This window comes from Stigmatopora nigra, chromosome 9 (assembly GCF_051989575.1).
Source record: "Stigmatopora nigra isolate UIUO_SnigA chromosome 9, RoL_Snig_1.1, whole genome shotgun sequence".
Classification (NCBI taxonomy): Eukaryota; Metazoa; Chordata; class Actinopteri; order Syngnathiformes; family Syngnathidae; genus Stigmatopora; species Stigmatopora nigra.
Genome location: NC_135516.1, coordinates 11,616,471 through 11,628,890, shown reverse-complemented (window position 1 = coordinate 11,628,890; position 12,420 = coordinate 11,616,471). Strand labels below are relative to the sequence as shown.

At 37.6% G+C, this 12,420-nt stretch overlaps 1 protein-coding gene across 2 annotated transcripts in view; it reads right to left on the bottom strand.

The window, feature by feature from the left end:
• Window positions 1-892: 892 nt before the first annotated feature.
• The window catches only part of ephb1 (EPH receptor B1), a 104,288-nt gene continuing 92,760 nt past the window's right edge, over window positions 893-12,420 (bottom strand). For both annotated transcript variants that reach the window (XM_077723981.1, XM_077723982.1), the window contains exons 13-17: window positions 7,728-7,877; window positions 5,679-5,872; window positions 4,988-5,143; window positions 3,032-4,233; window positions 893-1,287 (exon numbers count right to left, since the gene is read on the bottom strand). In XM_077723981.1, coding sequence (XP_077580107.1) covers window positions 4,125-4,233; window positions 4,988-5,143; window positions 5,679-5,872; window positions 7,728-7,877 — 609 coding nt within the window. In that variant the 3' untranslated portion in view covers window positions 893-1,287; window positions 3,032-4,124. The remainder of the gene's footprint in view (window positions 1,288-3,031; window positions 4,234-4,987; window positions 5,144-5,678; window positions 5,873-7,727; window positions 7,878-12,420) is intronic.

Sequence of the window (12,420 nt, the reverse complement as noted above, 5' to 3'; positions counted from 1 at the left end):
CCAATTTCCAGACTTAAAAAAATAGAGATTTCATTTAATCGACTTTATATGCTTGTAGAAATACAAGCCAATTACTCGTCATTGTTGTTTTGGTGTAGCTTTGTAATTAAATATTTTTATAACGTATTAAGCACAATAAATAATGGACTTGGCAGGAGATTTACATCTTTTGGGCATGTTTTCCCATTTTCTCAATTTATGATTTAACAATGTGCGGCAGTGAGTGTTGTGTATCAAACATTGAAAAAGACAGAACATTGGCTTTTTTTCTAAATCCACTTGGCGTCATCTCGTTGTTGGCTCAGCCGACTGTCCGCTACAATTGAGTTTGTAGGCAGTCATCAATCATTTTGAAGTCAATAAAACTGTTTTAGTTGAGTGGGAAGAGTTGGGACACATCCACGTACTATTTCGACACACCTCATCGAGCATGTCATTACTTGGGAACGTACTTTACAGTCTAACAGGAAACAACTTTAACATCACCAACTGGAAAACTGAGGTTCACAAGATATAATATACACGAATAAGTGTAAAAATATGCATTAAAAGTAGTTAAAGACCTTCATAATGCACAGTTAGCATGATGATAGGCTACACCTTTTGTATTATATTCTACAAATTTCTCACATTGGCATTTTTAGCAGATTTTAAGTGGTATATTTTCTCCCTGACTTGTATTATGACTGACGGCTCTATTATTATTTGTAAAAGACTTAAAACGTAATCCGTCAGTTCTTTGTGAAAGTAAACATTAGACTGAAAACATTGGGTTGTCAAACCTACTGTGAAATGACTTTAGCAGTCCCACCTATGTTTTGTTGACTAATTCACAGATTCATAGGTTGATATTAATAAAATACAAGCACGTCAAGACTATTAGGTGATGGACTTGTTTTGTCAAGGCGTTTATTATGTGCATTTTAATACAACAGTTCTCAGAAAGTTACAGCTTACAAACTCTTGGACGTGTACTTTGTCACAATTTACAAGTGTGGAGCTATACAGAAACGGACGAATAAAGGGTGGGGGGCAGTCATACTCATACTGTGTACCTTTTGCCAATATAAATGTCTGTACATAATCAGGCTCACATACACACACATACAAATAAACAAATGTGGACATTAAATCCGTTGTGTACCATAGAATGGTGGGAGGTTGTGACTGGTTTCCTAGCAATCATGGGTCATCTTCTAATTGGCTACCTCCATTGGCCCTTACAGTGACTTCAGAGTCCTTTCCATGCATGTGGTATATGAAGAGTGTATCGAACCTCTCAGGAGTCTGAAAAAGAAGATAAAAAAGGAGATTGGACCATTTCAGAGCATGATCAAGATGAACCACCCCTCTAACCTACAAATGACAAGCGTGAAATAAGGAACTTAAAGTGAGTGGTCTCTTTTCCAACACTTTTACAGTACTGTGAAAGAATTTAATGAGCTCTGTTCTTGTGTTTTCCCTCAAGTCATTCATGATTATTGCATGTGGATTTATATTGAGGTAGGGGGTTGGTTATTTAGCCCACCTGTGCATTTATCAACCCTACCCAAAGTAAAGTTTACAGTTTGAAACTGACGGAGACATATTGATGAAATGAGGATTGAAATGTTGGCGTAATGAGCATTTACTCATTCACGGCCCTCGTGCAGACAAAGCAAACAGATGAGACTGAGACGGGATGAGGTGCTAATGCATTCTAATTGAATCCCACTGCAGGTCTTCATGCCAATCTTGAACAACATTGGAAAACACCCCTGTGAAAGGCTTCAATTTCCAAAGGGGGTAGAAACAGGTAGGACAAAAGCTTTTTATTGTGCCTTGTGGGTGCTCGGACGTTTGGTCACCGGTCTTTTGGTTGCTGGAGTTAACTGTTGAAACCAATTCTCAAAATTATATTCATGAGAGAGAGTTTAATATCTAAGTACTGTTTAATATCCAAGTACTGTTTAATATCCAAGTACTGTTTAATATCTAAGTACTGTTTAATATCTAAGTACTGTTTAATATCTAAGTACTGTTTAATATCTAAGTACTGTTTAATATCTAAGTACTGTTTAATATCTAAGTACTGTTTAATATCTAAGTACTGTTTAATATCTAAGTACTGTTGAAAACAGTAGATATTTAGATATTAAACTCTCTCATAAATATAATTTTGAGAGCTGGTTTCAACAGCACCTAGATATTAAACATTACATAGATATTAAACAGTATTGAGATATTAAACCGTACTTGGATATCAAATAGTACTTAAATATTAAACAGCCCTTGGATATTAAACAGTACTTAGATATTAAATAGTACTTAGATATTAAACTCTCTCTCTCATGAATATAATTTTGAGAATTGGTTTCGACAGTCGACTCTCGGTCACCATTTGACCGGCGACCAAACGTCCGGTCTCGGCCTTGTGCCATGTAATGAAAGAGCATTTCATTCATTTACTTGTCATTCTGTCACTGGCATTGATCATTGAACAAAGACAACTTTAAGACAAGATTTTCCACCCTAGATAATTTTTAATGTTAACCTGCTGCGCTAGAGTGTGTCAATCCATTGCATAGATGAGTGTGTTAGATGATTCCACGACACTGCCAAATCACTTTGGCAAGTGAAATGATTCTTATGTATGAATGACACTAAAAGCCTCTTTGTGCTCATGCAAATATAAACTCTGTCAAAATGCTATCAGACATTTATGCTCTGAAGAAACGCAGTACTGACATTCAGGTCTGATTTTCTTCTGTGCTTTTCAAACTTACTATATTTACTTTACTTGTCCAGACATTTGCCGTTAACATTTTTAATGTGAACGATTATATTGGTGACTAAATTTTTGTGACAATTAGGTTTGTAAACAAGAAGAAAAAATGGCTACTGTTGGTAATGTTGCATTGTTTTGGATTTGAACTCAGCAAAGCTTTTGAGTTGAAAATAAACAATGGGTGAATCCAGCTAGTCATGTAGAAAACACTATTGTGTTGGTCTTAAAAGATCAAATTGAATCAGTGAATCGCTTGACACTCACCATGAATGTGCTGCCGGCCAAAGCGAAAAGGCGCCTTACTTCTTTCCTTCCTTCCTCTGTGGATGGTTTCATTTCTAACAAACACGAGGAATCAAAGAATGAAACTGTACAAGATAAGTGCTCACCAGCAATAGGCAGCATGAGTAGACCCACATTTAAACATGATCCCAGCAAGATGCTTTTTTTTCATCTCAACAATACTTCACTTGTTGTTTTCTTTATCTTTTAACATATCCATCACGTAAAAGGTCAAGTCCAGAGGTGACTCTGGATTTACAAGATGAACTTAGGGCTTAGTCCATCTTTTTAAAAAGCGATCCAAGTTCATCGCAGGAAGAAGCTACACATTGCCTAAGCAGTCTTTGCCAAAAATGCAAGCAAGAAAAGGTCCTGTACATAAACATTCATGAGCATCACCTTCAATATGAAGGTCTATTATGAAAGATATAATAATATTTAGCAAGAAATAAACATTTAGTGTATACTCTTGGCACAGGCAAGGTCCAGTACCCCTCCTCGACTCTACAGGTAGTGTTAAAAGCAAGAGTGAGCCATCTTGCTACAGCGATTAAAAACAAAGATGGAAAAAATGTAAGATGCTCAACATTGTTTGAGCAAAACAACTGTACATCCCTGTATTCTTCTCCCCCTAATGACCCTTACTAGCAATCACTTGCGTATTCTACCACTTACATATGGCCACGTCAAGGCGTCTTCATTGCACACGTGTTATAAAACAAACAATAAAAATCACAGATCACATGATGTTGTTTCTAAAATTGTCCAGATAACATAGAGGTACAACATAAAGGAATATCCCGATTTACTGTTGAGGATTTTCTAGTCCTTTCACAACAATTTCCATTGGCGTTTGTTATATGTGGACCCTGAACTCCTCGATTTTAGTCAAATTTGGAATTTTAGGACCCTGGTCTCCTGGTGATGATCAGATTAAGACAACAGTCTCGATCCTGGCGTGTTCCGACAGATTGGGGGTCATTCGTGGGCTATTTTTGTTGTTCTTGGTGGTGGTTGTGGTGGTGTTGGTGGTCCTCCGAATGCTGCCCGATCCATAGTACGACGCCCCTTGTAGTCATGCTATAGCAGTGGGTGACTGGCTCATCTGTACCCTCATGGACTGGATGTTATTTAGGATCTTCTTTTGGTGGCCGGCTAAGGTTACACCTATTCGCAGTAAATCCCTATTAACAGAAAATGGGAAAGAGAAAATTCAGACGAATAATGTCTTGATTTTGTGACTTTTAACTGAATGCATAATTTCCAAATTGAAGAACATTGAAATGTCAATCCACTGGAATTTCCAAGTACTTTTGGTTGATGTTACTGAGGTGTATCAATTAATTGATTGACAATTACAGGATTATCCCATTAATGGACATAATCCCAAATTGAACATTTTAAGACTCTTGACATGAAATATTTTCAACAAAAAAAAATTCTACCGTATTTTCATGACTATAAGGCGCACTTAAAAGTCTTAAATTTTCTCCAAAATAGACAGTGCGCCTTATAACACAGTGCGCCTTATAATACAGTGCGCCTTATAATACAGTGCGCCTTATAATACAGTGCGCCTTATAATACAGTGCGCCTTATAATACAGTGCGCCTTATAATACAGTGCGCCTTATAATACAGTGCACCTTATAATACAGTGCGCCTTATATATGGAAATTATGTCATTCATTGTGGGTGCGCCTTATAATGCAGTGCGCCTTATAGTCGTGAAAATACGGTACTTTGCATTTTTCGTGTATCTCTACATTTTTTTCCAATATAACTATGTTGACGACTTCTATTTTCATGTATTTTGACAGATTCTTCCAGTATGTCGAGTCCTTGGAGGAGTTGTGAGCTAAAAATAGACGCACTTGAATTGAGTGAGCATTTCAAGTCCCATATGGCTTTTGAACATGAGCACGTGTGTCCAACTCACTCTGAGGTCATTTGAGCCACCAGCTGCAAGGACGTGAAGCCTGAGTTTAGGAAGTTGTCTCTGTATTGGCTCATTTTGATGGCACTAAGCCAGTCTTCTACTGAGCTGAAGGTGTTGAAGTCGGGGGTGGATCTGTCCAACAGTGGCTGAGAAGGCCTACAAACACAACATGCAAAAAAAAAGGTTTGTGATACTATGGAAATATTACAATATAACAGGGGACATTTTTAACAGAGGAAGCCATAAACAATTGATATTTTCTAATGTTATTTTTTGAGAGCCATTCTCAGATTTTAATGGTAAAAATACATGAAAATATCTGATTTTTTATGTGATTTCACTACTTTTAAAGTACAAAAAGTCTCTGAATTATTTTGCCAACAATGCTGTTGCTTATAAATCAATATCAGAGATATCATATAGGCAAAAGACTAATAAAAAACCAAATAATGATTAAAATTATGGTAAAAGTAGTGTCATAGTTTTCATATTTTACTTCACAGGTTAGTGGAGAGCTATATATGTACCCTTTGAAAGAGCCACATGTGGCTCCCGAGCCATAAGTTCCCTACCCCTGCAATATATAGCGATGATACGGACCATGTTGTACATAATACATGACCATAAACAAAAAACATTCTTTATATTTATGAGTTATGAGTAACCTGACTTTTCTGGTGTTAATACATACACTGCAGGGATATTGGCGACAGCTTTGAGGCTGGTGGGGTTACGGATCATCTTGTCCAGGGTGCCGACGATGTCTGTGAAGCGTGGCCGGACATTGCGGTCCTTCTGCCAACAGTCCAGCATGAGCTGATGCAGGGCACTGGGGCAGTCCATAGGAGGCGGCAGACGGTAATCCTGCTCGATGGCATTAATCACCTAGACAACGTGAAGGAGAATCAGGTTTTATCAGCTCTTATATTAAGCTCATTGATGGTTCCATCTCATAAACTTGTACTCCCTTCATGTTTAGTTGTAATGGTACATTCACTCCTCTTATCCTTACGAGGCTATTGACCTGATAAACCATTCAAGTAGCTCTATTATTCAGTGTATAAAATAGGTTGGCCCGCGACACTTGCAAAGATGAGCCGTACAGATATTATTCAAAAAAACTGGTTTGTAAACCAAAAAATTGAGCATTACTTAATACACAGGCAGTGATACCTGCTTTAAGCCTCCTGCAAAAGTCAGGCATAGAAAACAATAAAAACTGTAAGAATTTGGTCACCATGTAAACATTCAGCCCTCACATACACACAACATACTATTATAATACAAATCATGGCAAAAGTATTTTTATAGCACTATTGTGATCTATACTTAGCACATTTTAAACGTGATACTATGCATAATATGCATCTATCTACACATGCTCACATATAAGGAAGGATACAGTGTGAATTGAATTTTTAAGTCCTGTTATTTGGATCTAATGCAAAAAATGAAGACAAACAGTAGGAAAATACTTGTAATCAATGACTAAATCCTTTTAAAAGGAAATATCCCATTAAAGTACTCAGCTCAGTTGCAGACGTGTTGTAAAACGACATCATTTATGGCTCTTCCATAATATAAACGTCAGTGATTTATTATACTGAACATCTTCTGTCTGCTGATATAATTTTCCTATTAAAATACATCACTATGAGATAATGACTGAGTGTGACATTCAGTATTAAAGATATTATCATGGAAAAAAAATGCTGGTTTATATCACCGGAGCAGAATTAAGTACAACTTAGAAGAGAGTTGAAAAATTATTTTTTGTGTTTTTATGTGTTTTTGAAATTGTGCAGAGACCATCCGGACATGCTGAGTGATGCCAGTTGCTACCGCTACAGTGGCCTCCTCAGCACATTGCTGTTTGCTGCTGGCCCACTGAGGCAGCATCTGTTGCATTGGATGGTCCTTGTGGAGCATCATCCTCTGGGGCCGACTGAATAAGCCCATGGCTTCAATAGCTGAGAGATACATCTCAAGACTTTGGCAATATACTCCAAGCTGGTGCCGCACTATTTTTGTGTGTGGCACCAACCCAAACAGATGTGGAGGACTGCTTTCAAAAACTTCTTGGGAGGTAAGTGAGATTTCCTCTTTCTCATCATCAATGTCAAGGGCATTGTCAAAGATGTGAGATGTGAGAGGTGATGAAATGTGTGATGATAGTATGTTAAGTACATGTGGGATGGTGCTTGACAAGTGCTCATTATTCATTTTCTGTGCTGTTTATCACAAGGCTTGCAGGGGGTGCTGGGGCCTCTCCCAGCCAGCTAAGGGCAGTAAACAGGGGGGACACCTTGAAATGATTGACAGCCAAATATGGTCCGGAAAAGTTAATCATGAGTGCCGACTTTCTGTTTTACGATCAAATTTAAATGAAGATTATAGATGTAGTATATTATATTTCCTGTTTTTTCCCTTTTTAAATGAACAATTGCAATTTTTAATCATTTTTTTTTCTTTTTGTGTTTTTAGTTTCCAAAATATATTATATCTAAAATGGTATTTACATCTAAATAGGGTATTTACTTATTTAATTTAGCTTTACTTTTAATATATTTAGTGAGAATAAGTGGTACTGAAAATGAATGAATGAATGGTAAAAATATTTTCTTTGAATTTACACATGGTTTTTCTGACTTGACCTCATTATCTAAACTGATTCCGATTCTACAATATTACAATAAATGGGGTAATGTGACACCCCCAACCCTCCTTCAATACCACTTACATCTTGATTGGACATGTCCCAGTAGGGCCTCTCTCCAAATGACATCACTTCCCACATGACGATACCATAGCTCCACACGTCGCTGGCTGATGTAAATTTCCTGTACGCTATGGCTTCCGGTGCGGTCCACCTCACAGGGATCTTTCCACCCTGAAAAAAACCCAAAAAACAACACAAACAAATGATCATTCACATCAAGCTATCTTAATACTTTTGTCTTACTTCATCAACAAGTCTTAATCTTTCTGTTCATTTTCAAGGCATCAAACAGTGACTTAAAACCAAGTCAACTTTCCATCCCTCCAATCAAACCCGCCCTAAAATCCTTCCTCACTTGACTTTGTCTATTTGTCCTTCTTCTAACTTGTACATCAATTGCAAACTTCCAGAAGATTCAGCAATTGTCTCGGCTAAAGTCTCACAACAGCGTTTGCCCTTCACACATCAACAAATGACGCCACCCTCCCTCCTGTTTAAATGGAAAGAGATGGACGTCGGTTCCTACCTAATACATTGACTGTGTCCGCCTGTAATTGGACTACCTGAGCCTGCGGCAAAAAAGCGTGCCTCTGTTTTTATTGAAACTGACAGCTGCTTGTCTAATTTTCCAAATGGGCACGCAGAGGCATTGATAGTTTTGTGTAAACAGGCAGACTGTCAAGCTGCGTATCTTGAGCCCACCACTGGTTTAATAATGCCAATTAGTCAAACCTGAGAATTCACCGATAAGCCACAGTTGGATACAGATACTGAAGAAAAACAAACCAGCTTCAGCGATGGGGGTAGAGATGAGGATGGATGAAGACAATGAATAGTAATTCAAAGGATTTCCATGCACAGTTTGACTCACTGGCGAGAACTAATCTCAAAATGTGTGTTCACAGTGCTTGATCAAAGTCTTGTCAAAAGGAGTCTGTGGAGGTGTTGCAAATGTGCCAGAAGCTCAGCACATTAATCTCGATAGGGTTTGACCCTGTGTATTGTTGGTGGAACAACACATACACACACATAGACGCTATAAATTGGCAGTAGTTGAGGAGCAAAAGCGGTCCAAGGTAGGTTTCAACAGTGAATGAAACACTTAAAGAACAGATCAATAGACGAGTTAATCCCAAGCGATTTAAGTGCTTTAGCAATACTTTATCATGACCATGAATTGACAAAGCAGATTCTTATATTTTCACATTGCTTTGAATTATTTAACTTTAAGTACAAAATCCCAAAAAGTGAGTAAATAAATTAATAAAGCCATTTTTCTTCTGTGCGTATATGTGACCGGATGTTTGGTCGCCAGGCGTTTGGTCGCCAGGCGTTTGGGCGCCAGACGTTTGGTCGCCAGGCATTTGGTCGCCAGGCGTTTGGTCGCCAGACGTTTGGTCGGCAGACGTTTGGTCGCCAGACGTTTGGTCGCCAGACATTTGGTCGCCAGACGTTTGGTCGCCAGGCGTTTGGTTGCCATATTTTTGGTCGCCGGTCAAATGTACTTGGATATTAAACAGTACTTAGATATTTAACTCTCTCATGAATATAATTTTGACACCTGGCTTCAACTGTAAAATCTCTGTCACCATTCCACTGGTGACCAAAAGGGACCAAAAGACCGGCGACCAAAAGACCGGCGACCAAAAGACCGGCAACCAAACGTCCAAGCACCGTGTATATATCGCAGGTATGTGCAATATGTTTAACTGTAGTAAAGTAATAACACTAAATATCTACCACTGTTATTAAGTTGGATAGGCAAAACATAGTTTAACTTTAATAACAAAGGTAATATTCTTGTCAATGAGGAGGGGAACCTGAATTCCAAATGTTATGACTTCAGGCATCTTAAAACATTCCAATGTAAACACGGACAAAGGTTTTTTTTTACTCCTTATTAATATTAGGTTTCACACTGTGGCATCCTCCTTGGATACAAGTTGGAATGGCCTAGGTATAGTCTTCATAAATAGAGCGAAAAGTAATAACATTTCGAAGGTAACCACGTAGGGAAGCAGCAATGCAAAAACCCTTTGGTAATTACGGCTGTGGGCTAGTGATAGCGCTGCCAAAAATCCTGGTTTCAAAAATACCGAAGCGATCATGCTCTGAAGGAAAAAAAAAAGTAAAGATAACAAAAAGGGGAAAATTGTGTTTTTACACTTCTCACACTTGACAAAAAATGATGTTAGTACCACTGAGAGTTAGGGTGGGGGGAATAGTGATGATGGGAATTAAAACAGACCTTGTATCAACAGAAAAATATCAAGTGCTTTGTGAAATCCCAGGAGCATCACTAAAAAAAGACGTTGGCTTTACTGCATGTGGGATAGCAGTAGAAAAATCTGAATTCAGGCTAGTTTCAAGTATGAAAATAAGAAAATGTCCATACACGGAAAGCTGTGTACTTTAGCCATAATGAGACTTTGCCAATTAGATATTTAGTTTTAAGATATGGGTTAGTTTGAGCTAGTTAGGGCATTCACATACACATGACCCCCACCAAAAAGATAATTGGTAGTCAAATGAATAATACATTGATGACAGAACAAAAAACAAAGGTTCATATTTTGTGAAAATAGTTAAAAATCCCTTTCCAACAAGGCAAGTCATTTATCTTAATTCAACAAGCAGCCTCCATTTCCTGGAATGTGGAGAACATACTGCACTATGGAAATAATATACTCTTTTGTATTTAGACATGGTAAGTTTCTTGTTGCGGGAACTAATATCTAATATTTAGTGAGTGCCGACCCCCTGAGCTGATGTTGAAGTTTATTTCACTCTGCTGTGGCCTTGCTTGGCAAAGAGGCAACACACTTGATGCCGTGGTGAAACGTGGGCCGAAAAACTGTGTACCCTCGAGCCTTTGGGCCTTGACAGAACCATTTTCCTGTAGCATGTCATAGATACCGCAAGAAAACAAGCAAGACTTGAAGTAGAACTTCAGAAAGCATGAGGCATTGTAAAATGATGTACGATGCAAATATACCAGTTCAATGAAGTCAGTAGTCATCCTCCAAAAGCCAACTTAGAATTATTTATTACTAATTTTCATCACTTTGCAATTCCCAATCTCTTATTTCCAGTACTTCACCCACAATGCAACATCTTTTTTTCCATGAAATCCCAAGAGAAAAAATCTCTACTGGATATCTTCCCAAAGTAAGAGTGATGGAGAGCGACTTTTGGATTGGGGAAGAGTGACAGTCAGATGAAGTACAGGAATAAGTTAATAAAAAGGGAGCATGGCAAGATGGTGGGTTCCCAAATCACCCCACGGGAATGTCTAGCAAAGATATGGACACTGGTCAAAAAATGGCAGCAGCAAATTCTTCACTGTAAGAAGAAAAGTGCAAAAATCTTGCAAAATACCACTAAATTTCCACCCTGACATCTCGATCTGGACTAAAATCAAGATAAAAATGCAGTTTCCCAAGGTTAATTAGTTCTAAAATGATTGGCATTCCAATAAACTACATTACTTTATACTTGAGAAAATATCTTTCAGATGACTGCCCTATGGTCACATAGTAGATTTATGTATTTGCTTTAAAAACTCAGTCCTTTCAATTCTTGATAATGATAACTAATTCTTTCTTTTGATTTTTCTTCCTAGTGTGGCCTTCACAGTTCATTAGAGACAACGCTATGAGGGTTAGAATTGTAGTGCCGAATGAGATGGAAAATGCTCAGAAGAGCTTCAAACCAGGTGGGGATGTCGGTTAAAGATCATATTCGGTCACTGCACTGGTGACTCATGCTCATCAGGAGGCGATGACGACTCTGAGGTAAGTGTATCGTCTCTCTTCATGTTCCCTTAGCATTTGCTGATGCCAAAATTGAGCAAAAACAAGACAGAAATGACAACAAAGTCATTCTATTTGAATACATGACCCTCATCAGGTAGCACAATGTTGGGTCCAGGCATTTTTATGCTTGAATTTATTTTAAACCAGATGCAAGTCTATTTTTAACCTCACCTACGTATGCATGGATAAACAAAGGCTCATTTTTTTCAACATGAAAAATAGCCCGAGGGCTCAGAGCTTGCTTGTCACATTTTCGAAAGAGAATGACTGACATCAATTGTGAGAAAAAAATGTTCTTCTTTATCTTTTCATAACAAATCAATCAAAAGAAGAAAAAGCAATATTGCAAGGTTCTCTTTTGAAATTGCCGGCAGCTTTTTATCGCTAGTTCCTAACATCCGTTTGTAGTTGGGTAGAAAACCCGAGGTTGTCAGATTCAAGCTCCTTGCTCATGTTTTGTCAAAGTTGATCTTATCAGGGTAATAATGTATGGCAGTTCGAGACCCCTGTGGTTTTTGTAGCTAATCCATTGCATGTTTGTAGCTTTTGCAATGGGCACCAATTTAAACACACTTATTTATCTGTTATCATTTAATTAATTTTATAAGAACGTAATAGTGTTTAATATCTTATAAGAACGTAATAGTGTTTAATATCTAAGTACTGTTTAATATCTAAGTACTGTTTAATATCTAAGTACTGTTTAAGATCTAAGTACTGTTTAATATCTAAGTACTGTTTAATATCTAAGTACTGTTTGATATCTAAGTACTGTTTGATATCTAAGTACTGTTTAATATCTAAGTACTGTTTAATATCTAAGTACTGTTTAATATCTAAGTACTGTTTGATATCTAAGTACTGTTTGATATCTAAGTACTGTTTGATATCCAAGTACT